Genomic DNA, 27,475 nt, shown 5'->3' on the forward strand with positions numbered 1-27,475 from the left:
CTACACCCTTCTGCTGTGTTCTTTCGTGTATTGCTCTTAAGTGCACTAACGCACCCTGCAGTTCAGCACACCCTTGCTTGGCACGTTTGTTTCAGAAACAAAACCACTCTTAGGCGATTGCATTTATCTACAAGAACAATCTAAAATGTCTCTACTTGAATTTGGTCCAATTTTCTAAACTCTCCAGCATCTCAGATTTTACTTTCTCATCTACCCTTTATAATCCCTGTTACTCTAATAGTGGTAGGTTTGATAAGTCGAAGATTCAGCTCGTATTGCAGGTCATTTACAAAGACATCTGATATCACTGACTAACGAGCTACATTATGAAACTGTTCCCAGGCTTGCTTTGTTAGAATCAGCTGGTTTCTGCACAGAATATATGGCTCTTGTAGTAGTTAAAGCCAAAGGAAAAACGAGAGACCAAAATATTTCCCCCATTATTACCCAATTCAAGCGCAGTACATTTTGGATTTGAGAAATTTTACTCACATTCTGGGATCAGACTACTGACAGTACAACATATCGCTGTTTGGCAAAGATATCCAATCTGCTTCTCTGTCTGCAGCTATTTAATGTTCAGCATAATTTGAAAAATCACTTTAATAGTGTGAGAAATCATACGCTGAAAGAGAAATAATAAAGAAGAGGAATTAAAGCAATAAACATTGTGACATGAGTGTGTGAAAGTGTGACAGCGTGTGTCAGGCTGAAGTAGCTGGTGTGGAGGAGACCTGCAGAGCTGGGAAGAGGATCCAGGATCCAGGCAGGGATATAAGAGCCTGGGGGTCTGTGCTGGTATTTGAGGGATCTGCGGATGGGGGTATGCTTGTGAGTCCAGGAAATGAAGGCACATGTGTTTTCACTCGTGAACTTCAATGCCAATCAGTCCGAGAAGTAGACCGGACTTGTGTTTTGTGTGAGTGCTGGTAGGGCTACTCATGGGCACCACTAAAAGCAGTGCCTTATCTCTAGCAGCTGGCGTAGTCAACCATATGAGCGTCGCGTGTGTCCACGCCTGTCCTCGAGAAAGTGCTAAGCCTCACTGCTGGCTGAACTTGGCAACGCGAAAGCTGCAGTCACCTCCACCAGTGTGGGATGGAGATATCCTGGTCTCCCCGAGCACCAGCCTGGGATGCAGAAGACAAGGAGGAATCCCCAGGTCCTGGGGTCCAGTGTGGGACGGAGACATTCTGGTCTCCAGGAGCACCAGCGTGGGATCCAGAAGTCAAGGAGGTGGAAACCCCAGGTCCTGGGGTCCCTCAAGGAAGCAGTCTGATAACATCCCTCAGCACAGTCACTCGAGTATCAGGAAATGCAGGCAACACAGTTGTTCGTACGGACCTAAATTGACCTGGTTTATACGTGTGTTTAAAAATATGGTCTTTAATCACATGATCTCATTTATTTTTTCATATTCAGTGTATAGGAGAGATGATCACAGAATCACAGAATGGTTTGGGTTGGAAGGGACCTCAAAGATCATCCAGTTCCAACCCCCCTGCCATGGGCAAGGACACCTCCTACTGGATCAGGCTGCTCAAAGCTCCATCCAACCTGGCCTTGAATTCCCCATGGATGGGGCATCCACAGCTTCACCGGGCAACCAGTGCGCCACCACCCTCATCATGAACAATTTCTTCCTAATGCCTAGTTTAAATCTTACCCTGTCTGATTTAAAGCCATTCCCCCTTGTCTTATCACTCCACGCCTTCGTAAACAGCCCCACCCCAGCTTTCCTGTAGCCCCTTCAGGTACTGGAAGCTGCTCTAAGGTCTCCCTGGAGCCTTCTCTTCTCCAGGCTGAAAACCCCAACTCTCTCAGCCTGTCCTCGTATGGGAGGTGCTCCAGCCCTCTGATCATCTTTGTGGCCTCCTCTGGAGCCGTTCCAACAGCTCTACATACTTCTTATGTTAATGATTCCAGAAATGGACACAGGACTCCAGGTGGGTGTCTCATGAGAGCAGAGTAGAGAGGCAGATTCCTGTCCCTCGCCCTGCTGGCCACACTGCTTTTGATGCAGCCAAGGACACAGTTGACCTTCTGGGCTGCGAGCGCACATTGTCGGCTCATGTCGAGCTTTGCATCAATCAATGTCCCCCAAGTCCTTCTCTGCAGGGCAGCTCTCAATCACATCATCCCCCATCCCGTATTGAAACCGTGGATTGCCTCCACCCGCGTGTAGAACCTTGCACTTGTTGAACCTCATGAGGTTCATAGAGTCCCACTTCTCCAGCCTGTCCAGGTCCCTCTGGATGACATCTCGTCCTTCTGGTGTAATGCTTACCTAAAGAACTGCTGCATATTCTTTTTGTGTAGTTTCTAGACCCCACTTACTGCATGACACTCAAATCTTAATCTGAGATGAATTTCCTGTGAGGTCTATCAATAGACTATCTAAGTGCTTCATATTCAAGTGATATTTTCTTCATTCTCCAGATGTGGGATGGAGGCACGCAGCATCTCGGTGAAAAGTCACAGCTACAGTTCAATGCCCGTGCGTTAGCAAGTCAGGAGCATTAAAATAGGGAACACACAACCAGTTTCCCCTCTGCAAAGTCTGGTTTAAGTATCTTTCCTAGCAGATACCGGCCCAACTCAAGTTCTCCAGAGCTTGACACAGCTGTCTTAGCCATAACGCCATTTTTTTGGTGCCTGCAATCCTTTGGCATGACACAGAGCCGCTTTTAACTTCTTCAATTAACGAGAAAGAGGTATAATTTCATTTTTATTACACATTTAGTATCACTAAAAACAATGCCTCATGATAGGATATATAATAACATAATGCAATAAAAAGGCCATGAAGTGTTTATATAGTCTCATTGGTAACGTAACTCCAAGCACGTGTTGGAGGAGACGAATATGTTGCCCCTAGCCTACTGATGAGGAGGCTAACACACAGATACACAAGAAACGGTTTGTTCTGTATTATCTATCAGGTAAATGACTCAGCTGGAAGAAGAGCCTCTCACTTACGAATTATTTTTTTCTTCAGGATTCCAAAACACTTTGCAACCACAGATATTATTTGCTCTATCATCCATACATGCATAAATCCAGTTGCAGAATGACTACACAGTTAGCAGCGAGAGAACCCAGTCCCATAATTCTGCGGTCAGCGAAGCCCATCAGTTTGTGACAGACTGAGCCGTGGAATTGTTCTGAACAAGTCACTCAAGTTTCTGCACAACTCCAAACAGTACCGACATGACCCACATGTAGAAATCTATCTGTTTCCATAATTCAGCAGTTTATTCAGCAAAAATACATTCCTCAGATGTATCGTTGCTTTGATTTAAATATAAAAATACGTTTCTGTTTTTCAGGCAAATGGATATATTAGATAAACAAGACAAGTAAAGAAATAAAACGTTCCAGAAAGGAACGATCAATTTATAAACAACAAAAAAAATTTGTATTAAAAAAATAATCCACACAGACTTTATCATTCCTAATAAGTCCCTTATCCTAAAGTGAAATACACATACTAACCCAGATGAAGATTTAGGCCACACAGCACAGAAATATAGAATCATAGAAAGATTTAGGTTGGAAAAGACCTTTAAGATCATCAAGTCCATAAGCATATTCTTGACCGCCTAACCACAAAAATCACACATAGTTATACCCTGTTTATTGTCTTACAGAGTTTGTAACAGAGAAAAATAATTCATTTACCTGAAGACGTAAAAAATGTATTGACACTGCTCTTCTTGAACAATTGCTACTTGGTTGAGAGTCTGTATATTAAATTTAACCCTGCGCACATGGAAACAGGCAAGGCTTTATTTCCTGTTCTTCACAGGAAGGATATCTGTAATCCAGTAATGGAACAGAGACGTGACTATCTTGGTATGATCTGAAACAAAGAAAATAAATTCCTCCTGAAATAATTCAATAACATTTCTGAATATTAAAGAAAAATACTTGTGCGAACATCTCTTTCCACTCAACATTATCATTTCAGTAAAACCACTGCAGATATTGGAGCTTGAAGACTAATGTATAAGAATATCTAGATAAACAGGTGCATTTTCTTTTAGGTCAGTTATTTGTATGAGAAACAATTTCATTCTATATTTTGGAATGTCTTATTTGTTATGATTCAATAATTCAGAAAAAAGGAGTTCAAAATGACATGATCATATAGGTATGACTAAAAGAGTGCAATCTTCTCCGCTTCTTTCTGTCTGAAGAGTAATTAAACGTTTCACACCTTCTTATTTCCCTTACATTAGTACCTAAAAGCCCCAGTTGAGAATGAGTCGTCTTGTACAGATGGCTGCATTAAAACCTCAAAATGCCATGGCTTCTGTCTTAATTCATAGATTATCTACGTGACTTTATTTATTTTTAAAGACAGGACTTCCTACAGCACTTATCACATGATATCACATTTAGAAGGATTCTATAATGTTATGCTAATATGGCTTAAATATTTCATTTCCTTTTCTTTGAATGTTCATTCAAAAAAAACCAAACAAACCCCAACACATTTAAATTTAATAATTTTAGGGTCTTTGTGTATCCAGCCTGGGCATTTTAGGCACACAGAAACTGTATTACTTCTCTTCTGCAAAATGTACCACCACCACCATTCCCCTTACCCCCACGATGGCGACATATATAAAGGACAACTCTCCAAAAAAAAAGGGAGTTTAGAGAAGCTTCTAGTTCTTCTGTGAGTGATAATTTCCTAGGCAACAAGGGAAGAGTATATTTGAGACCTGGTACTAACCAACAAAGGGAAAATGTTAATAGATAATGGGATGAGGTTGATGAGTAGAAGCTGAATAACTTAATAAATTAGGAGATAATGACTTTTTTTTTTTCTTTAATTAGCTGATCATCTGTGCGTTAATAACTGACGTGAAATGAGAATTAAGTAGCCCTCATTTCAAAAGCCACAGTTTCCAACCAGGAAACGGAGCATTACTTCCTCTCACAGCTCTCCTCCTTTGTCCACTGCAATGTGCGGGATCATGAAGGTGTCCGGCTTCCTTTTGGCCACTGACTTCTGACAGAGATCAGCCAAGCCCCCATCACGGGAAATGCGTGCCTAAATATTGACTTCTATATGACTTCTAAATATTGTCTTCCTTACGTTTATAGAAAACTTCAGTTAGAGGTCAGTACTTTTTGTTAAAGACGACCAAATAAATGGAAATAGTTAATAGGAAGTTTTGTTCTTTTTTACAACGACAACAACATTTTTGAACAACCACAGTCAAAGAAAGACTCTTGGTCAACCACAACTTTATATAATTTCTGAAATACAAGGTCAAAAGTGACTCCGTGGAGAAACCTGAAGCACAAAGTACAACTGTAAGATGATGGAGGACGGAGATGATGTTCTACTGGCACAGGTTGCCCAGGGAAGTGGTGGCTGCCCCATCCCTGGAGGTGTTCAAGGCCAGGTTGGATGGGGCTTTGTGCAGCCTGAGCCACTGGGATGTCCCTGTCCATGGCAAGGGGTTGGAACTGGATGATCTTTAAGGTCCCTTCCAATCCAAACTATTCTATGGAGGATGACAACTAAACAAGAGGGGGCTGGAGAACAAGTCTGACGAGGAGCGGCTGAGAGAGCTGGGGTTGTTTAGCCTGGAGAAGAGGAGGCTGAGGGGAGACCTTATTACTCTCTACAACTACCTGAAAGGAGGTTGTGGAGAGGAGGGAGCTGGGCTCTTCTCCCAAGTGACTGAGGACAGGACAAGGGGGAATGGCCTGAAGCTCCGCCAGGGGAAGTTCAGGTTGGATATCAGAAAAAAATTCTTCACAGAAAGAGTCATTGGTCACTGGCAGAGGCTGCCCAGGGAGGGGGTTGAGTCACCTTCCCTGGAGGTGTTTAAGGAACGGGTGGATGAAGTGCTTAGGGACATGGTTTAGGGAGTGTTAGGAATGGTTGGACTCGATGATCCAATGGGTCCTTTCCAACCTTGTGATTCTGTGATTCTGTGAAGAGTACTTCTGTTAACCATATAGATTTTCTTGTTCGAGTATGTTTTCTCATTTAATTGAAGGGTTAAAGATAATATCTTAATGTTGATAATTTCTCTGTTTCAATCTCCTTAGCAATTTCCTCTTCGTGCAAAATTTTTCAGACCCTACCCTCAACCTTGTTACAGAATTTTTTGCTCTGACTACAAACATTGGCATCTACTAGATGCCAATGATTTTAAGATAAAACAGAAACTTTTTTTCTTCATTGTTTCTTTTTAATTTTGGTTGAACCATGATTCCTTATCTGAATAACATGCTAAGAGGTGTCGAGAAAATACCAAAACATGGTCTTGAACCAGTGGTTTTCTGTCGGCAGACCTTGAGCAGACAATAACTTTACTCTAAAGGGTCTGAAAAAGCTACTAAGAAAAGCAAATTTATCATCAGTAGGCATAAACTTGCAAGTGGGACTTGGTAGCCCCAGTGGAAAATTAGATTAAACCATAACATATATATGAGGAAATAAAAGCTATATAATGGTATCTCTGCTTTGTAAAGTTTACTAATGGAGAATGAAAGAGATGCATGGCTTCTCATTTCTTTCCTACACTTTTCTTTCTTGAATTAAAGACAAAACTGAACCTAACACAATATTCATTCTTATTCCTTTGATGCTGGCATCTTAGGTAGAATCATAACTACAGGGGAAAGGGTTTATATACTGCTTCTTCAACTAAAAATAGGTTTATATTTCAAAAATAATACACCTTCCTCAAATTAAGAAAAATAGTTTTCTTTTCATCATGTTAATAAGGAATGACCTTTTCTTCTAGTACATTCACGCTCCAGTGAAAATAAACAAAACAAGCAAGATAACCAAACTTGTAAAAAAATTGAGATTACTATGATGTACTGTACCTTTTTATCTTCATAAACAGCTCTAACCTGTATTTCTATAATAAGAACTTGAATTTGCTGAGACGACAAGTTTTTGTAATAACGCTTAACTTTTATCACTTATTCAGGGGAACGACATCCAAAATTTGAAAAGAGTGGGCAAGGTGACTTATTTTTGAGCCCAAAGTGGGAGAAAGTATTGTTAAAAGCCGAATTCAAGGTAAAATTTCAGAGCGCTATATTCGCACTCAACGAAATTCCTGAATTACAAATAGAATGTATTTTTAAAGTCTGTTGAGTCAAATTAATATCTCGCAGGTGTTTAATTAGCCTTTAATAATTTATAACAATATATTTTCCTCTTTCTTCTGTTGATGTACCTCATGAATAACAAATCAGCTACTACAATTACACCACTGTAAAGAGATTAGAATTGAACTCTGGGTGACAACACAGGACAAAAACATCAGCTGGAAGAGGAAATGATTTCAGGCTATATCAGCAGAAACTTAAATGAATTTTAAAAATCACTCAGAAAATAGTTTTCTGCTTTTTCAAGTAACAAATACATACAACAGAAAATTAGGGTAATTGCATGGATTTCTTTCTAATCTCCTTCTGTTTTCCCTCTTTGTTTTGGCATTTCTGCTATATAAAAATCAACAAAGCAACTCGCCTCTAGGCTACAAAACCCAACAGGATTCCTACTGTATTGAGTAGAATTTGGATACGGCCTGTAAAGAATGTCCTGAACGTGGTCACTTCAGCTGTTCTGTTTTGATTTAATCAACAGAAGCTGAATTAGGTTATTTAATAAAGGGCCAACACCACTATCACGATTCCTGCTGAGTCCTACTTAGTTTGCAAATGTGTATTACATCCAATGAGACTACCTGATTATAATTAAGATCGTAGAATCCAGGCTTAAAATTAATTATTGAATGCACAGAAGGATTTTGTTCCATGCATATATGGATACTTCAGATCTATCAGAACCTTAAGGGCTGTCACAGTCCATCCGAATACTTTAAGGAATACATACATAAATATGTAAAGAATTCCTATATAATTCTGTAAGAGTTTCCTTTGCAAAATATATTAGCTGTGAACTTCACAGGCAGGAATTCTCTCTTTTCTGTGTTTTTAGAAAGCACAGCATGCAGCATGATTCTCGAGTGGAATCTTTAGCCACTATCATGCTTATATATTTAATGGTGTTACAAACAGTGGTGTCGTCTTTGAATGTTATTACTAAGCCTCTGGTGGCTGTGATCTTCTTTACTCTGTTACCACTCTCGCACCAGGTCAGTCACTGCTCTCCAAAAGACTTAAAGCACTATTTAAAATAGTTGAGATTTTCTCATAACACAGCAAGTTTAATCAACTCTGATTAAATTATTTGGGAGACAAGAAAATTCAGCACATCTTGCAGATTTGGCCAATGCTGCAACGCAAGTATTAATGACAAGGAACAATGACTGCTTACATAAAGACTACTTGGAAAATGAATTATTATAACTTCTATGGACTAGATGCTGATCCCACCTTCACTTATGAAACTATTAACTGTCCAAGAAGAAATTCTACTAAATTAAAGAAGTTATAACGATGACACCAAGATGAGTGGTGCAGTTCCCACATCAGAAGGACAAGATGTCATCCAGAGGGACCTGGACAAGCTGGAGAAGTCGGCCTGTGAGAACTTCATGAGGTTCAACAAGATCAAGGGCAAGCTCCTACACCTGGGTTGGGGCAAACCCTGACTTCAATATAGACTGGGGGATGATGTGATTGGGAATTGCTCTGCAGAGAATGACTTGCGGGTGTTGGTCAACGAGAAGCTCGACATGAGCTGGCAATGTGCGCTCACAGACCAGAAGGCCAACCATGTCCGGGGCTGCATCAAAAGAAGCGTGGCCAGCAGGGCGAGGGAGGGGATTCTGCCCCTCTGTTCCTCATCTGGAATACTGTGTCCAGTTCTGGAATCCTCAACATAAGGAGGATATGGAGCTGTTGGAACAGGTCCAGAGGAGGCTACAAGGATGATCAGAGGAATGGAGCACCTCCCATATGAGGACAGGCTGAGAGAGTTGGGGTTGTTCAGCCTGGAGAAGAGAAGGTTGAGGAGATCTTATAGTGAACTTCCAGTAGCTGAAGGGGCTCCAGGAAAGCTGGAGAGGGACTGTTCATAAAGGCTTGGAGTGATAGGATGAGGGGGAACGGGTATAAACTGGAGATTTAGGCTTGATATAAGGAAGAATTTCTTTGCTATGAGAGCGGTGAGGCCCTGGCCCAGGTTGCCCAGGGAAGCCGTGGCTGCCCCATCCCTGGAGGTGTTCAAGGCCAGGTTGGATGGGCCTTGGGCAGCCTGAGCCAGTGGGAGGTGCCCCTGCCCATGGCAGGGGGGTTGGAACTGAATGATCTTTAAGGTCCCTTCCAACCCAAACTATTCTATGATTATATGATTCTGTAATACTGAATAAAAGGAGCATGAATGAAATCAGACTTGTGCCTCAGGGTTGAAGAGTTTTAGCAAGAGAATAATTTTTCCTTTTATGAATGACTTTCTAATATAATTAATTATAAAGAGTAACTCTTTATAATGTTTCTGTATCAACAGCATTTTTTAGAAGCTTAAGGCAGATGTTTATATTTAATCAAAAACAAAGCTGTAAATCACACTTTGGCACGCAAAATCTGTGTGTTAAAGAAACCATGTAGGTGACCGAGAAGAAATGAAAGAATGGGCTTTATTGATCCTTATATGTGTAAAATTAATCATTAACTGGAGGAGTGAAAATTTCAAGACAAAGAAATTAACTCTCATGATTTAAAAAGTCTATGAAGAGAGTGCATTAAAAATATGCTGTGAAGATGATTAAATCTTAAAACAGTTAAGATTTAAAAAATATTGCTTTAAGAACCTTAATCATCTTTTACTCCATAGTTGCTGCAAAGTATGAAAAGCTTCTGTATTGTGGCCAAACAAGAAACTGAGAAAAACGCCGTATTTTCAGTGGGAATTACGTTTTTAAATCTTGTATAACCATATATTTACCACTGTATAATTATTTACAGCTTCCTAATGAAAAACCCCTGTGACATATCTGATTTTTAATCCACAACACCACCCAATGAACGTGAGCGAATGGTACCTACCAGGAGGCATCGAGGATTGCTCTTGGAATTGTTTCAAAGCATCCTTCAATCTCTCAATATCCCGTAGCAATACAAGGGATTTCAGTCGATGCAGAGCAGTAATATCTGAGGAAGAAACATCACGAGATTCAAGGCACTGTAAAAGGTCTTGGGCAGTTGCTGAATTTATAGCAGAATCCGTGCCTTCTGACTTATCTGGAAAAACAATTGGAAAACCACATTAAAACACTCAGTGAGCACAGAGTTATGCTTTCTTTTCCAAGACAGCATCTTCCCTCTTACTACAACCTACAACCAAATGTCAGGTACCAGAGAACAGCTTGCTCCTCCCATTTTTTTTTGTTAACTATTAAAACAATGTTAAGAGGGGAAAGTATAAAATTCATAAAGTAAAAAGGACAAAAGGATTCACAGTGACAGGAATGCAAGAGGAATCTAAATTTTCAAGATTAGCACAGGAAGAATGTGTTAAGAAGAAACTATACCGTGGTCAAAGCACTGTGGATGTGCTTCCTACACACAGTACTATAAAAATGCACATACATGTGGAGAGAGAGAGAACAACTCTGTGGAAATACTAAAACACACTTCTGGAGACATCCGGTTATCTTGTTATTGTATGTATATGTTTTTATTTGAAAAGCAGATATTACAGCATGCAAGAGAGTAAAGGACATAATAGTTTCTACAGTACTAAAGCATAAATTCATTCTTCCACTCCATCAACAATGCATAGTCTGTCCCTTTAACCAGACTCCCTATAATTCTTCTGGTTTTTACCAGCAAGCCAACTGAGAAGAACAGATTTTTCCCAGCTCAGCTTTCTGATATAGCACAAGAAGTATAATCCAATGTGATGACTTGAAAATGCTGCTAAAAGCAATGGCTTCCAATGTCATCTAAAAAAAATGGGCAGTGTTAAAGTCACTCAACTAGAAAAGCTAAATAGCATCATGTCAGATCTATATATAAATTGGGATTTGCCTAATAAGAAAGTCAGTCATACTGTGATTTAGGAATGTGACATCCTATCCGCAGACGAATCGTCTTTTACCTGAGAATTTCTCTCTATAGATTCCAAGGTTCTCGCTGGCTCAGCTCTCTGATCTGCAGGTTTGACATCATAGGATCATAGAACTGGTTGGTTTGGAAAGACCTTTGAGATCATGAGCCATACATGTCCACTACCAAACCATACCCCTGAGCACCTCATCCACCCGTCTTGTAAATGCCTCCAGGGACGGGGACTCTACCTCCCTGGGCAGCCTCTGCCAGTGCCCGATAAACCTTTTGGTGAAGCAATTTTTCCTATGTCCAATCTGAATCTCTCCTGGTGCAACTTGAGGCCATTCCCTCTCATCCCATCACCCGTCACCATCACCCGTCACTTGGGAGAAGAGACCAACACCCATCTTGCTACAATCTCCTTTCAGGCAGTTGTAGACAGTGATAAGGTCTCCCCTCAGCCTCCTTTTCTCTTGGCTAATCAGGACCAGTCAGTCTGTAAATCACTGATAAAAACCGGAGTCGACTTCCAGGAAATCTAGAAGCTTGACATTTTTTCTTAAAACTCCACATGCAACAGAGCTGTGGACACTTGGCCAGGTTTCTGTCTTGGGTCACGTATTAAGAGCAGAGCTGTTAACTGAGTCTGCGATCTTGCTCAGTTACTCTGCAGTTCCACTACAGCAAATACATATTATTTAGCTTACATTTACTCAGTCATACACTGAAGTAGTAAAATTCCTATTTTTGATGATGGAAATACATTAGCCACAAAGTGGGATGGATTTCAAATGCCAAGCACAGCATGAACACCTGACACAGCAGAAATATTTCAAGAGTAAGCAAAGGAAATTCTACGTATAAATCTTGAGAAAAAAAAGAACATGAAATCCCTGATGTCATATTAACAGGGTTTGTAAGGTAATGCTGTAGTCTAAAGATGAATTTTATGGGACTAGGAGCTGACAGCTCCGACTAAAGATGGACTTAAACAAGTAGGTAAGGTGTTTAATATTCTCTATTCAGCTCCACAAAGACAGTGAAGGCCACGCACTTTGAAAAAATGTTCATTGCTTTTTTCCATCTTTACAAGACAGTTATAATTTTAATCCTATGCTTGGAGCTCAGCAACTAAAGAACGCATCAGCTTGTCCTTAAGAAAACGTATTTAATTCTAGATGATAACAACATAATCTGCTGTACGTACAGATAATTAATATCCTAACCATTAAAACTTCATTATCTATGAAAGGCATTTATGACAGAAGCATCATGCAAGCAGTTTTTAATGAAGGCAATGGAAGAAATATACAGTAGATATTTCTCTGATTTTAGGGGTAACACCAATGCAAATCTTTTTAAGGTGCTACGGGAAGTGCGTTCACAGTTCACATTCATTGTGTCCACAAGTGCTTTATGCCAACACATTTTCTCAGTGCCAACAGGATCTTTCCCTTTCCTCTGTCTGTCTTGATTCCTTTATATATTACAAATAAATCTTCTCCTGAGAAGGAGAACTTTCTGAAAAGTAGAGCTAGCCATCATGATAGTAGTTTAGGATAGCAATAACTGCCCTCATTTGAAGCTCTCTGAAAGCAAGTAATTCTTCTGGACGTTTGCTGGCAGAGGGAAGAAGAATTTGGTCCATTTTGACCACCATATTTTCCCAAGCTCATTGGAATGTTTTAAAAAAGAGCAAGGAATATTATGTATATTTTCAAAGACACAGAAAGAGATTAGGTCCACACTCCTTTATATTGATGTGGATTCTTACCTATGCTTGTACACACCAGAACAGAAAATGGAACCAATACAAAGTGCCCGCATATCTTACTGAGTTCAACAGGACGCTTCTCTAGTAGTTTTGGCCCATTCTACATCTATAATAAATGTACATCTATTTTCCCCTATGTGGTAACGCTCATGAAAAGAAAGGAGAAAGAGTGGTACATACTGTCAGCAAAATAGATTTGTTGTGTTGCCTGCAGGAAGTCCAGAATGCTATCTGCCTTTTCATCTATGTCTTTTAAGCCTGCTGCTTCTTCTCTGTTGTTTTTGTCAGGCTGGTATGTAAAATCCACACCGGTAGCTTTTGTTACCAAGCCAGCTGCTCTCCTTTTTTCTTTCTGTCGCTTCTTTTTCATTTTCCTCTTTTTGTTTTTGCTTATTTTGGGACTGTCTGTCTGTTGCAGCTGTAAATTATCCTGAACAAGAGTCTCTGGCATCCCAGATTCTGTTTGTTCTCCATGTAAATTACTAGAGTTTTGCAAACTGCTCTTTTGTTTCTTCCTTCGAATGCGCTTTCTCTTGGCTTGTCCTTGATATTCCTCCTCTGCAGATTCAAAAGAGACATGATAGTTGTAAATATGAAGATCTGTAATAAGCATTCTGGAGCTGCATACAATGAAATATTACTCCCTTCAAATTCTGAGATGTCTGAGTGGCTCTAACCTTAATTTTTATGCTTAGAATACCTTTCAGCCCTACAATGTCGAAGCCAACTTTTCTGAATGCATTGAATTAGAGGGCAAGTTCTTTTCCCTTCGGCTTTCAGTAAAGACCGTATTCCCCTTTGTGCTATGTTACATCACGTTTATTTTCTTAAGGCAGATAATATGATTCTATACAGGGGGGGAGGTCAAAAAAATCACCAAGGCAAAAACCAGTATGGGCAGACTGGGGGACGTGGGATGAGAAAGCTCCACCAAAACCCCACACCACCAGTTAGAAGGCTTGATCAAGAATGCAAGAAGAACGCATGCTATTCACAATAAAAGATGAGAGTACTCATATTGTTGATGTACCTCCCAAGATAGTTCAGTGCCTTAAAACCACCAGGCACCTGGTTCTGATTCTTGTAGTTTCTCCTCCTTAAGCATCCTTCTCCTTTGGGACAACTTACTGCTAACTCAGCTTTGGACGTCAACTTTATAGGGAAAGCATGCAAGGCATCAGTGACCTTGGCAAGTAATTTCTGATCTCTTTAACAGCCTGCCTTGCTTCTAGCATTCCCTCGCTACATTACAATTTCCTTACTAGCTAATTCTTCAAAAGGCTCAAATGTCAAGGGAAAGAAGTCCCTCTTGCTCTCCAAGGCAGCCTTCGTGCTTCTTTACTCAGATCTTATCCCTGTACACAAACCCAGAGTTCTGAAATCATCCCTGACTCTGAAGTGACTGCCTCTCCCACATGCTCCCTTCTGAGTAGAAGACCTCCTGGCACCAGCAAGGGAAGTCTGCCAGAATCCATCATCCCTTTGACTGACCACTGCTGATTCATGCCTGTAATAATTCCTGTCTAATTAACTGAAATTCCCTCTTTCATGGTCTGACAAAATCCTGACGCGTTTCAACACCTTGGAGCACAGAATGATGGTGTTATTCTAATGCCTTGTTTTAGAAAGTTGAGCCATTTATCCTTCCCTCGTGTCCTCATATTCCCTCATGTCCTACCTGCATGTTTCTAAATTCCTCACACTGCTCTTATTTACCTGCTTTTATACCATTCTCTTCGGGGCCAAAGAATCATGGCTTGCCTAATGCTGCTGTAATGCAGGAGAGACACCTGAAGCCCAACACTCGCTTCTGAACGATCTGCATAGTCTCCTGAGCTGCCTGTCACATTCTCAGCTTGTTTGGCTTTCTCACCACTCCTCCCTCTACCAGTCATTGCTCTATTTTCTCCATGGTTGGAGGCCCCCTCTTTCATTTCTGTTTCTTTTTCTATCTTGAACTCTGTCAGCTCTGAGCCACTCGCTCTCTTTAAATATCACTACAAGACTTTCAGTTCTTTAGCTGACAGATGACTCACCGCAAAGCAATTTTCCAGACTTTCCATGAAGAAGGCTGCATGAAAAATAAATATGCTGTATTGTAATTGAACACCACAGTATGTTAAAGACACACCAAACGCCACCTTGTACCCACAGTGTGGAGTGTTTTGCACGCATGGTATTTGAGCTAAATATCTTTATACATGTTTTGGACATATGGGATGTGGGAAATATAACGTCTGCGTCGTCCTGGTGGAATAAAATATCAGAACTGAAGGCAGATATGAATGTGAAGGATACTATAAACAAAACATTAATGTTTCATCTTAAAGACCTAATTTGCATTTTCATGGGAGTGTTTGTGTCATAATAGGTGAACGCAACTGTAAACAGATACATTGTTCTGTTAAATTTCTCAGCTCTCTGTTAACCTGAACTGAACTGTTTGCTAATAAAGCTACTCTGCTCTGTGCTTTCAGCAAAGTGGCCCAAAAAGCTTCTTAAGCATCCCAGAATCACCAAACCTCAGCCTGTTGTGCACCCAAGCATCTCCAACTGGTCTGAAGATGCTTGAAAAAAATGGTACGAAAGGCAGAGGAGGGCTTAAGATAATTGATGTTTTGAGTCAAATCCAAAAGTTTGCTTATCCATAGTAGCTCAGGGCAGCAGAAGGTCTGAAGAGACTAAGGTGAAGCTGTCAAAAGGCAGAATGAAAGCGGTCTCCTGATGTGTGTGTTATTAAGATAAATACCTGATTGAAAAGAAGTCAGAATCACTCTGAGCCTCCTCGGACACAAAACCCAAATCAAACCAGTTCCCTTCAGGAGTTAAACTGGCAGCTCACTAGCAGGTTTTGTCACTCTTTGCCCCATAATTGAATACGTACCGCTCCTAGTAGCTACTAGTCATTTAGCATCAGAAACAGATGAAATTAGACGCGGACAAATGCAAAGCAACGCACACGAGATAATTTTGAACCACTCACCGCTAGGGTTAGAGTGAACTGTTAACCAATTCAAGAAAAGCAAAACAAAAGCCAGACCTGTGCATCAGTATGGAAAGTTCAATGAAAACATTTGCTCAGTGGATGATCAAATCTGCAAACAGCTTGTTTGCATACACAATAGAGGATGGGAAACGACAGGAAAAATATTCCAAAGCTATTACACAAATCTGTTGTACTCCACAAGCTTGTAATGCTATGTTTCTCAGCATAATCCCAGCGCAACAAGACTTTGGCAGACAAGAGGGGGACTCTCACAGAGGTTACCGGAGACAGAAACTCCAAAAAGATTTGTATTACTTGACTTGAAAGAAAGAGTAATAAAAGGCGCTCCGTTTTTGCCTTCTCATGCAAGAATAAGGTGACATCTAATTAATCTGAGCAGTTGCACAAGCAAACAGAAGAAAGTAAATACTTGTTTTACAAATGGTACAGTGAGCTTATTGAATTCACTTATGTGTAGTATGCACAGGAGCCAAGAGCTTAATGGGATTCGAAAGCTGGTTGTTTATAAAGCCAGCAAGGCTATTATAACAGCTACGCTAAAATATGACAGTTGTACAAGAAGTATAAACCATAATGTTTAGGTCACTGCCCACACAATGGTCTTAACAAACAAAATGTTCAGCGGGATCCACCTCCCACAACTTGAGCTGTCTGAAAAGAAAAGACTTAGAACTGCGCTCAGAAAAACCAAGAAATGCGAGCATCTTCAGAAGGCAATTTACCTCATTCTAAAGCAGCTAGGATGGAAATGCACCCTGAAGGTTTCCATCTCTCTCTCTTCCCCCCATCATTAACTAGAAAGGAAAAGTAGACAATGAATTTGGATGAGACACTTGCAACAGCTGAGAAGAATTAGTCTCTTTTACAAAAATTGATAGCATGGAGGCAGGTGCTTCTTACCATAAATCTGCTTATCAGATTAATTTTTCCTAATGGATAAAACACAGTTTGATCAAAAAAACCTTCTTGACTGATTCTTTACGTTTCAATGGATACGAATTTGGTTCCAGTAGTTTTTCCCACTGACTGAAGATGTTTGTTATATCAAAGCAGCATAGTTATAACGAAGGCAGGGAACATAGACTACACAAGCAATCTGAGTAAGGTGTCAAATAAAGCAACGCTGATAGGAATATCAGCTTTTGGACCACACTATCTATAGCCACAACTGCAGCTACAGCTTATCCTAATTCCACAAGAGCTGATGATTCTTCTCCTTCTCTTATATAATGGCCTGTCACCTCTCTCCCCGCTAAGATCCCTCTCTGCTCCACAAGTGGCTTAATTTATCACATAATCCAATTAGCCAGAAGGAACTGTCTTTAACCTGTTTAGTCTGGACTCTGTGCCCTCTCAGACTGAGCAAAGTGGCTTCCAGACAGGATGCCCATGTCTATTTTCCAGCTATGGTCATAATTTTGCAAGCACTTCTTTTGGCCTTAATAAGAACATCCTCCTCAGGAACTGTTCTGAGTTATAAATAATGTTGTCTTTGTATTTTTGGTGTGGGTATTCTTTTTTTTTTTAATTATTTTTAGTCGTGATTACTATCCTGATGCAGTTTTTTGACTGACAGGATGATGTGGAAGTGGGAATGAAGAGCCTGTAAAGGAGCCAGCATGGAAAAAGTTATCTTCTAGCAGCCTACTTCATTTGGTCTGAAATGCTGAAAAGTTTCCTCCATGCAAACTGCACGTCTCCTTAAGAGAACAGAGGCAGAAATATGCCAAAAAAACAGACTTAAAATGAAGTGGAGGACTCTGTTCGCAGATACTGCTTATTGAATTTTGATAATGAAATTCAGCACATGGAGTTTATTTGCATCTTCAAGGAAAAATAGAAAATAATAATGATTTACATCAAGACTCTGAATAAGCTTTTTGTTTATCAACTTCTATTATGTTAGCAAGTTATTTTTATTCAGCATCAAGGCAGCTGGGACACAAAGAAATTAAATACAAAGCTTAACACAGGCTAACAGCAATAACTATCTCCTATGACTGTTACTCCAATCCAGGCTAAAATCAGGATAAAGACATTGCTGGCAATTCCGTGATTGAAAAGCTCAGCTTCTCTTTGAGTTTATCTCTATTATTTCAGTTCCTTGAGACAATGGCAAATGGAAATGTTCAGGGAAAGCATCATGTAAGACGATGAAAAATGGGAGACTATTTACTTAGGTATCTGCAAATCTAAGGATTACAAACTTCCACAGCAGACCAAATGAAGGTTTGGCTTTGGGTGTCTAAACTGATGATGCCACGGCATTTAAAAATCAGGTCCCTAAATATTATTACAACAAACATTTAGAGCAGCATATAAAAATATATATATACTCAAATAAAAATAAAAAAAAAAAGAAAAGGCAGACAGAAGCAAAGACAGTCAAAGAATATCCTCTGAGCTTCAGAAACCTCCTATATAATGTGCTATATATATGTCCTATATAATGTCCTGTATACATGACTCAAGTAAGGCAGCTGGCTCTTCTGCTCAAGGACCAAGCCCAACAGGATGTTGTTCATAGTAACTTTTGCTCAGATGAAACAGGACATGTGCCTCTCCTGGTCTTTCATTCTGTTTAAACACTTTTCTTCTCCCTGATATTCCAACGCAGAGGAATTTAATATTTGTATAGGATTTAGCAAGTTATTTTTAGTGCCAATTAAGAGATCAGCAGCTACAGTTTGGTCAGGAGTGAAAAGTTGTGTCTAACAAATGCAATAAAATGCAATAGTTCATTACAATAAAAGTAATACCGAAAAGATCACAAATGCACAAGATTATGTTAGTATTTTTACAATTTTTTTGGAAACGGTTTCAAGCCAATATTTGAAATCAGAAAAAACCCCAACCATTTCAAACGTTTCAGTAATCTACAGCACTTTTGATGCTGGAGAAAACTGCAAAGACAGAGTTGTCTCGGATAGGGAATATCTTTTGCCTGTTCACACACGCTGCTCTATGCATGTACGCTCACAAATGAAGAAGCCATGTAAAAAGTGAGTGATTCTCCCCCTCTACTCTGCTCTGGTGAGACCCCACCTGGAATCCTGTGTCCAGTTCTGGAATTCCCAACATAACAAGGATATGGAACTGTTGGAATGGGTCCAGAGGAAGCCACGAAAATGACCAAGGACTGGAGCACCTCCCATACGAGGACAGGCTGAGAGAGTTGGGGCTGTTCAGCCTGGAGAAGAGAAGGCTCCAGGGAGACCTTAGAGCAGCTTCCAGCACTGAAAGGGGCTCCAGGAAAGCTGCGGAGGGACTTTTTTACAAGGGCATGGAGTGACAGGATGAGGGGGAATGGCTTTAAATTGGAAGGGGGAAGATTTAGATTAGACATTAGGAAGAAATTCATCATGAAGAGAGTGGTGAGGCACTGGCCCAGGTTGCCCAGGGAAGTCGTGGCTCCCCCATCCCTGGAGGTGTTCAAGGCCAGGTTGGATGTGGCTTGGAGCAACCTGATCTAGTGGGAAGTGTCCCTGCCCATCGCAGAGGGTTGGAACTGGATGGTAACCTTCTCGCTTCACTGCTCACTCTTTGTACTCAACCACCTATCAAACACAAGCTTTCAGTTGCGACCTCTCTCTGTTTTAGACAACGGTTGGAGTTGATGATCTCTAACATCTTTTCCAACCTAATGATTCTATGATTCTTCATCTGCTTCCCTGCTCTGGGAACCCCTTTGGTGAGGGAGTTCATCAAAAACTTTGTGGAAATTCAAGGAAGCCACATCAGCTGTAGCACCTTTATCCACATATTTCCCCTTTGTAAAGCTCATGTTGATCTTTCCTATTCAGATCACAGATTTTCAACCATCCACAAATCTTATTTTGCATTATAATTTGTGCTGAACTCTCTATGGCAAACACCAGGATTACAGGCTTGCAGTTCCCTGGATGATTTAAGAACTGTTTTAAAAAACTGGCATCACACTATCCAACCTCAAAGTCTCTGATAACGAGGCAATTTTAAAAGCAAGTGGTTATGCATCACTGTCAGTAATGTGGGCAATTTTTTGCCTTAATTTCGTTTTTTAGAAATTTCAGGTGAATAAAATCTGGTACCGGTGATTTTACTACATCATTTATTTTGTTGCACGACTCCTAAATCACTTCAAGTTCACATTTCTTTGAGAAAACACAAGAAGGAGCATTCCAGCATGGGATTCTCCATTTTTTTCCCCACATATAACATCAATGCAAAGAATTTATTTAACTTCTCTGATACAGGCATCTCTAACTATTCCTTCTACACCACGATTGCTGGTTCAAACCACTCTGGCAGTCCCATTGTTCATGATGCATAAGATCAATTACTGGTTTTAATTCTTTGTAGCATTTGCTCAAATATTCCTTAGCCTATCTCACCATGTTCATTTAGATGTTTAAAACATAATTTGCTTGTGAATTCAGCTTTTTAAAGGACACCTACTTCTTTCTAACAACTTGCTTTACGCTGTTGTCTAGCTCTGCTGTCTTCCTTTTGCCTTTTCTCAAGCCTTTTATGACAGGTGGTAGGCGCTGGCCTTGAACATCACATATGGTGTCCTTAAGTAGCTTCCACATCAACTCACAGAGCTTCCTTCTCTTAGCTGACCTTTTTAGGTTCTTTTTAGTAAGTATATTTTCATGTAGCGTCCTTTCTTGAAGCAGATCACAACCGTTATGGATTTTATTTTGTTGGTTTTACTGTTGCCATGTTGGTCATATGTTGAACCTTATGGCTGCTGTTCAATGTGGCTCTTCTGAACTAAACTCCACACAGGACAAAGTCAAGAGTCACATTTCTCCTCTGAGATCCACCAACCAAGTGCTTTGTCACTGACTGTGTCTACAAACTGAGACTTTTTACAGCATCCTGCTGATTAATCAGAAGCTTGTCATGAGCCAGAAATGTGTGTTTCCAGCACAGAAGGCCAACCATGTCCTGGGCAGCATCAAAAGAAGTGTGTCCAACAGGTTGAGGGAGGGGATTCTGCCCCTCTACTCCACTCTCCTGAGACCCCATCTGGAATATTGTGTCCTACTCTGGAATCTTCAACATAAGAAGGATATGGAACTGTTGGAATGGGTCCAGAGGAGGCTGCAAAGATGACGAGAGGGCTGGAGCACCTCCCATACGAGGACAGGCTGAGAGAGTTGGGGTTGTTCAGCCTGGAGAAGAGAAGGCTCTGGAGAGAACTTAAAGCAACCTACAAGTACTTGAAAAGGCTTCAGGAAAGCTGGGGAGTGACTTTTTACAAGGGCATGGAGTGATACGGTAAAGGGGGAATGACTTTAAACTGGAGAGGGGAAGATTTAGATGGACATTTAGGAAGAAATTTAGGAAATGAGGGTGGTGAGGCACTGTAACAGGTTGCCCAGGGAAGCTGTGGCTGCCCCATCCTTGGAGGTGTTCAAGGTCAGGCTGGATGAGGCTTTGAGCAGCCTGATCCAGTGGGAAGTGTCCCTGCCCATCGCAGGGGGGTTGGAAGTGGATGAGCTTTGAGGTCCCTTCCAACCCAAACTATTCTATGATTTTATCCTTCTATGATCCTATGATTCTATCCTGACATGACAGTCACATCATCTGAACACGGAGAAACTGAAGATCCTATTATTACTCTCTCTCCTTTCTGCATATAGCAATAAGTATTTGCAGTCCCAGCTGGATACATGAGACACAGACTCTAAGCTTGCTTTGATCTTTGATACATACCCTTAGTACACACACATTGATCTAAGGCATCCAGGAGATATTTGAAACCACTACAAAGAATAAATGAATTTTGACAATAATGATTCAGGCCTTTTGTCATTTTATGCAAAAAGTTATGCTTGATGAATACATCTAGTTCTCCTAAATAACAGTTTTTCTGATATACATACTGTGCCGTTCAATGACTTAATTTTTAAATGAAAACAAATACTTTGACCTTTCATTGATCTCTCTCATTATTTATTAACCTAAATTTCAAGCTCATTGTCTGTATTCATTTTGGCTTTTTTGTAGTGATGTGCAAACTGAGTCAGTCACCATTGTACAGAGCCATCGCACAGCACTTCCTAAAGGGGCTCAGTAGTGCTTCCCCAAAACAGTGAGAATTATTATGTTGACTCAGCAAGGAAAATAAGATAAATCATGGAGTTGAGCATACCACAGACATGAAAGAAGAACATAAATTCAACAAGAAGTAACTATTTTGAAGGCTACTAAATCAGAAATACTCCAGGATCCCAAAGCTGCCCATAGTTTCTACAGTTCAGCAGCTGCAAAGAGTAATTGGTACTAAATACAGAGATCTTCTCCGTCTTTGGCTAAAAAGATTACGTCTACTTAAAAAAAGCATCACTGGGAATTCGAGGAGTAGATTTGTAACATTTATATTAAAAAAACAGAGACATCTTAAATGTTTGTCATCACGTTTACACTTAATTTCTTTTTAACCTTTATACAACACAAATACATTCAGTGTTTTCTTTAAAGACTTTGCCCCTACGAACTGATTTCAACAAATGCTTAAAGAATCCAAAGCTCTTCCTTTGCTCAGCATCACAACCGAAATTATAAAAGCAGCTGCAATCTTAAAATCCTGTTCAGCGTTTCAAATGTTCTTTCCAAATACACCAGCTAAAACAGTATAAAGTCTAAGAAGTTATTTCGACTACAGGCTCACAGACTATTAAATGATAAGCAACCTAATGGAACACTGATACCTAGTTTTTCTCCATGATAAAACAGTATCAAAGAGCAGATCTAAACTAAAAGTACAATCTTTGGTACAAAAGAGCTATCTCAAAGTACAGACACTGACATGGCAAAATGAAGATATTCGGCAACACGACCCTGTCCCAATTTATCAATTTCAGTTAAGTAATCAAATATTTAAACATGACACTTCAATTTCATTTTTGCAATACTTTACAATATTTCTCAACTTTTTACAGAGCATTCAATAACCAATCGCATTTAATCCACATATGGAAGAACTGCCATAACTACTGTTTATTACGTGGCTCTTTCAGCAAATCACATTTCAAAGTCTTTCCTTTTCCAAAGAATATAAGAAAAATAAGAATTCAAACCTTCCAGGTCTTTTATTTTAAACTGTTTCCCTTATCTGTTTATCTCTGGATCTTAACTTGGATTTCAGTTAAATTTAATTACATGATGTCTAAGGAGTTTTGTAAAATTACGGATGTTTCAGGCACTGGGTTCAGCTTATTTTTATTGATCACATTGTTGTGTAAGTTGGTAATCGGCCAATTTGTAATGGAAGGGAACCTGGTGCCACAGCCTTCGGAATGATGTAGGTTTGTTCTCGACTGCATACTGGGCTGTAAAGAGGTTCTGCCTTGGCCAAAGCAGTGAGGTCAGAGCGGTCTGAACTTTTTTCCATACTGAACACTCGAAAAGACAGAAATGGCTTATTAAAAAGGAAAGCTAGCTTTTATTAAAACAGACACTAGGGCAAATGATGGGGTTTTTTTTCAGAGAAAATTCAACATGAGGAAAACCAAACCAAAACATAACCAGATCCCCATTTTTCCTACAGTATCCTTGTAAGTCATAGAATCATAGAATCGTTCGGGTTGGAAATGACCTTAAAGATCATCCAGTTCCAACTCCCCGGCCATGGGCAGGAACATCTCCCACTGGCTCAGGCTGCCCAAGGTCCATCCAACCTGGCCTGGAACCCCTCCGGGGATGGGGCAGCCACAGCTTCCCTGGGCAACCTGGGCCAGGGCCTCACCACCCTCATGGTGAAGAAATTCTTCCTGATGTCCAGTCTAAATCTGCCCCTCTCCAGTTTATAACCATTGCCGCTCGTCCTATCACCACAAGCCTTTATGAATAGTCCCTCTCCAGCTTTCCTGTAGCCCCTTCAGGTACTGGAAGGTCACTATAAGGTCTCCTCAGAGCCTTCTCTTGTCCAGGCTGAACAACCCCAACTCTCTCAGCCTGTTCTCATAGGGAAGGTGCTCCATTCCTCAGATCATCTTTGTAGTCCTCCTCTGGACCCGTTCCAACAGTTCCATCTCCTTCTTATGTTGAGGATTCCAGAACTGGACACAGTATTCCAGATGGGGTCTCCCAAGAGAGGAACAGAGGGGCAGAATCCCCTCCCTCGCCCTGCTGGCCACGCTGCTTTGGATGCAGCCCAGGACATGGTTGGCCTTCTGGGCTGTGAGTACACATTGCCGGCTCACACTGAGCTTCTCATCCACCAGCGACCCAACTCCTTCCCTGCAGGGCTGCTCTCGATCACATCATCCCCCATCTTGTCAGTCCTCTTTGCTCAGGCTTGCTCTCAGTCCAGCATGTCAGAGACTTCCAGAGTTGCAGGGAAGCTTGTACAGTCCCTCTTGGATCTCTTGGTAAAGTCCCTCTGAAACCTGGGTTCCTGCTGTTCTCAGTGGACATCTGGCCTCTGCTATGCATAATCTTATTCCCTAGCTCTCATCATTTCTCTGTGACCTGCTTGTCCTTTATGATCTAGAAAGTTATTCTCTCAGCAAATGTCCCCTCAGCTCCTAAGTGCTCCATCCTGTCTTCTATACTGGACAGCTACAATTTTTCAAAGAATGAAATGTGATATATGATATAAATATGGGCTTATTCATTACAAATTGAAATAAAACCCCAGTACCATCTGCTACACAAATAAAAGTTTGGGAAGTCAATGAAATAGTTCTGCCGCGTGTTCCCAACCAGAGATCACGTACTGTGTAAACTCTGTTTACTCTATTGATCCCACTGCAGACTGTTTGCTTAATATTATGAGATCACCTAGTTCTAGGCAGAGCAAAACACTACTGGGATAACATGGATCACTCAAGTCTATATAATTTCCAGGATTTCTTACAATCATAGAATCCATAGGCTGGGAAAGACCTTTGAGATCATGGAGGCCTGCCGTACCTGTGCACTGCTAAACCATATCCCTGAGCACCTCATCTACCTGTCTTTTAAACACCTCCACGATGGGGACTACACCACCCCCCCCGGGCAGCCTCCACCAGTGCCTGAGAATCCTTTAAGTGAAGAAACTTTTACTGATGTCCAATCTGAACCTGCTCTGGTGCAACTTGAGGCCATTCCTTCTCATCTTGTCACCAGTCACTTGGGAGAAGAGGCCAGCTCCCTCCTCTCCACAACCTCCTTTCAGGTAGTTCTGGAGATCAATAAGCTCTCCCCTCAGCCTCCTCTTCTCCAGGCTAAACAACCCCAGCTCTCTCAGCCGCTCTTCATAAGACTTGTTCTCCAGACCCCTCACCAGCTCCATTGCTCTTCTCTGGACACACTCCAGAGCCTCAACATCCTTCCTGTGGTGAGGGGCCCAGAACTGAACACAGTACTCAAGGTGCGGTCTCACCAGTGCTGAGTACAGAGGGAGAATCACCTCCCTGGACCTGCTGGTGACCCCATTTCTGATACAAGCCATTGGCCTTCTTGGCCACCTGGGCACACTGCTGGCTCACGTTCAGTCGGCTGTCAACCAGCACCCCCAGGCCCTTCTCCTCTGTGCAGCTCTCCAGCCACTCTTCCCCCAGTCTGTAGCACTGCATAGGGTTGCTGTGCCCCAAGTGCAGGACCCGGCATTTGGCCTTGTTGAACCTCATGCCATTGGCCTCAGCCCAGCGGTCCAGCCTGTTCAGATCCCTTTGCAGAGACTCCCTACCCTCCAGCAGATCCACACTTCCTCCCAGCTTAGTGTCATCCGCAAACTTACTGAGGGAGCACTCAGTCCCCTCATCCAGATAATTGATAAAGATACTGAACAGAGCTGGGCCCAGCACCGAGCTCTGGGGACACCATTTGTGACCGGCCTCCCAATGGATTTAATTCCATTTACCACCACTCTCTGGGCCCGGCATCCAACCAGTTTTCACCCAGCAGAGTTTGCCTGCCCAGGCCAGAGGTAGCCAGTTTCTCAGTCAGAGAAAGTGCGAAGTCCTTTTCACTTCTCATTTCATAAAAAAGGAGTTGCTCTGCATCTTACTGAAGCATAGTATCTTTCCTTGAAAACAAGAAACTTTCTTATTGTTCTTCAGCTATATGACATGGTCTGTGGAATAACCCTTTTATGAGAAAGGGAAATGCGTTCATCTGTCTACATTTGACATCAGATTTCAAACAAATTTAAAAACCTGTCATCTGCCTGCAGAATGCGGTTTTTTTTTTCCAATCACACACTGCTCCCTTGATACAGACTAGTGGTGATGCTATTGCTTTTCTTTGTGCATCTCCTGACACCTCTACAAAATGAAAGTTTAATTTTTCTTTTAGACTTCACAGAAATATAAGCATAAACATAAGTTACACACATAAAGGATATGCATAATTTTTCTTTCTGTTCTCTGGTGTAGCTATACGTGTACTGAGATGCTCGTTACTGACTGAATCACTGGCTGATGTATACTAGTATTAATCCCACTGGGAGGAAGGCAAATCCCCTCATTGGATAAAATGACATTGCTTCAGGGAAGGAGTAAGAGGGTTCTCCTATAAACAACTCATTCAACCATAAACATACAACTTTAACCTATACGCTTACTTTTAGGCAGGATGTTTTCCCTAAATGAAATACCCAGAGGCAGGTAAGAAATCCGTGAGAGAAGGAAAGGAGGAATAAATCCAGATCTAATCTGTACCTCTCTAGAGCTTAATGATCACAGAACCACAGAAGGGTTTAGGTTGGAGGAGACCTAAAGATCATTCACTTCTAACCCCTCTGCCATGGGCAGGGACAACTCCCACTGGATCAGGTTGCTTAAAGCCTCATTCAAGCTGGCCTTGAACACCTCCACGGATAAAGATATTTCCTTTCTGCCCTTCCACAAAGTAGACAACAGACTTGGGGAAGAAAAATTGTGACACAGGATATTTGGCAGCACCCATCACTGACTACAAAGTTTGTTTAGAAGACATTTTGGACTTATGGAGGACAAAACCTCAAAGGAAAACACCTTGCCTTTTAATTTTAAATAGACCACTTTCAATCTCGGAAAAGGAAACAGGTGTAATGGAGTGATGGTGTAACCCTGCTAGAACTGGACAGCACAGCCTGTCTCACCTTTCCTTCAATCCTTTCAGACTGTGGTAGATTAGTAAGTATGTTTGGTCTGGTCTATAAATGCCAAAGCCTATTATTTTGAAAAAAAAATTTCAACTATCTACCTTTGATATTTCATTGTACAAAAGTCAGCTTTCAAGAACAAAAAGGGGTACTGTGGAAAACTATGCTTGTAATTATTCAGTTTCATACTATTTCAAGTGCAAAGAGCTCACAACAAACATTTGAAAACTTTAATTAGGTTTTTAGTCTGCACTGCATATACAAATACTTTGATTACTTCCAGGGAAACAGTAAAAAACAGTGTACTGAGCTACATCAGTCTTATGACAGCTTATAAAAGTTACTTCAGAGAGAAAGTAATTAGTTGTTTTGTTCTTCCTGACCTTTCAGTAGCAATTAATAACATGGATCACAAAGGCTCACAAACTGACTGGGATGGCAAAAAAATCAGGTAGAACTGTTCTGGTCATCTTCTCATCCTCCTGCCACTAGAGTTGTGAGTGCCCTCCCAGCTAGTCATAGAAGCATAGAATCATTAGGTTGGAAAAGACCTTTGAGATCATAAACTCCAACTGTACTTGTCCACTACTAAATCATGTTTCCAAGCACTTCATCTACCCACCTT

At 40.9% G+C, this 27,475-nt stretch overlaps 1 protein-coding gene across 7 annotated transcripts in view; it reads right to left on the reverse strand.

Moving 5' to 3' along the window:
* The window catches only part of ERICH1 (glutamate rich 1), a 103,884-nt gene that overhangs the window by 25,795 nt on the left and 50,614 nt on the right, over positions 1-27,475 (reverse strand). For all 7 annotated transcript variants that reach the window (XM_054062667.1, XM_054062666.1, XM_054062664.1 and 4 more), the window contains exons 4-6: positions 12,959-13,336; positions 10,000-10,194; positions 3,682-3,862 (exon numbers count right to left, since the gene is read on the reverse strand). In XM_054062667.1, the coding sequence (XP_053918642.1) occupies positions 3,789-3,862; positions 10,000-10,194; positions 12,959-13,336 (647 nt within the window). In that variant the 3' untranslated portion in view covers positions 3,682-3,788. The remainder of the gene's footprint in view (positions 1-3,681; positions 3,863-9,999; positions 10,195-12,958; positions 13,337-27,475) is intronic.

The sequence above is a fragment of the Cuculus canorus genome, chromosome 3 (genome assembly GCF_017976375.1).
Source record: "Cuculus canorus isolate bCucCan1 chromosome 3, bCucCan1.pri, whole genome shotgun sequence".
NCBI classification, from domain to species: Eukaryota; Metazoa; Chordata; class Aves; order Cuculiformes; family Cuculidae; genus Cuculus; species Cuculus canorus.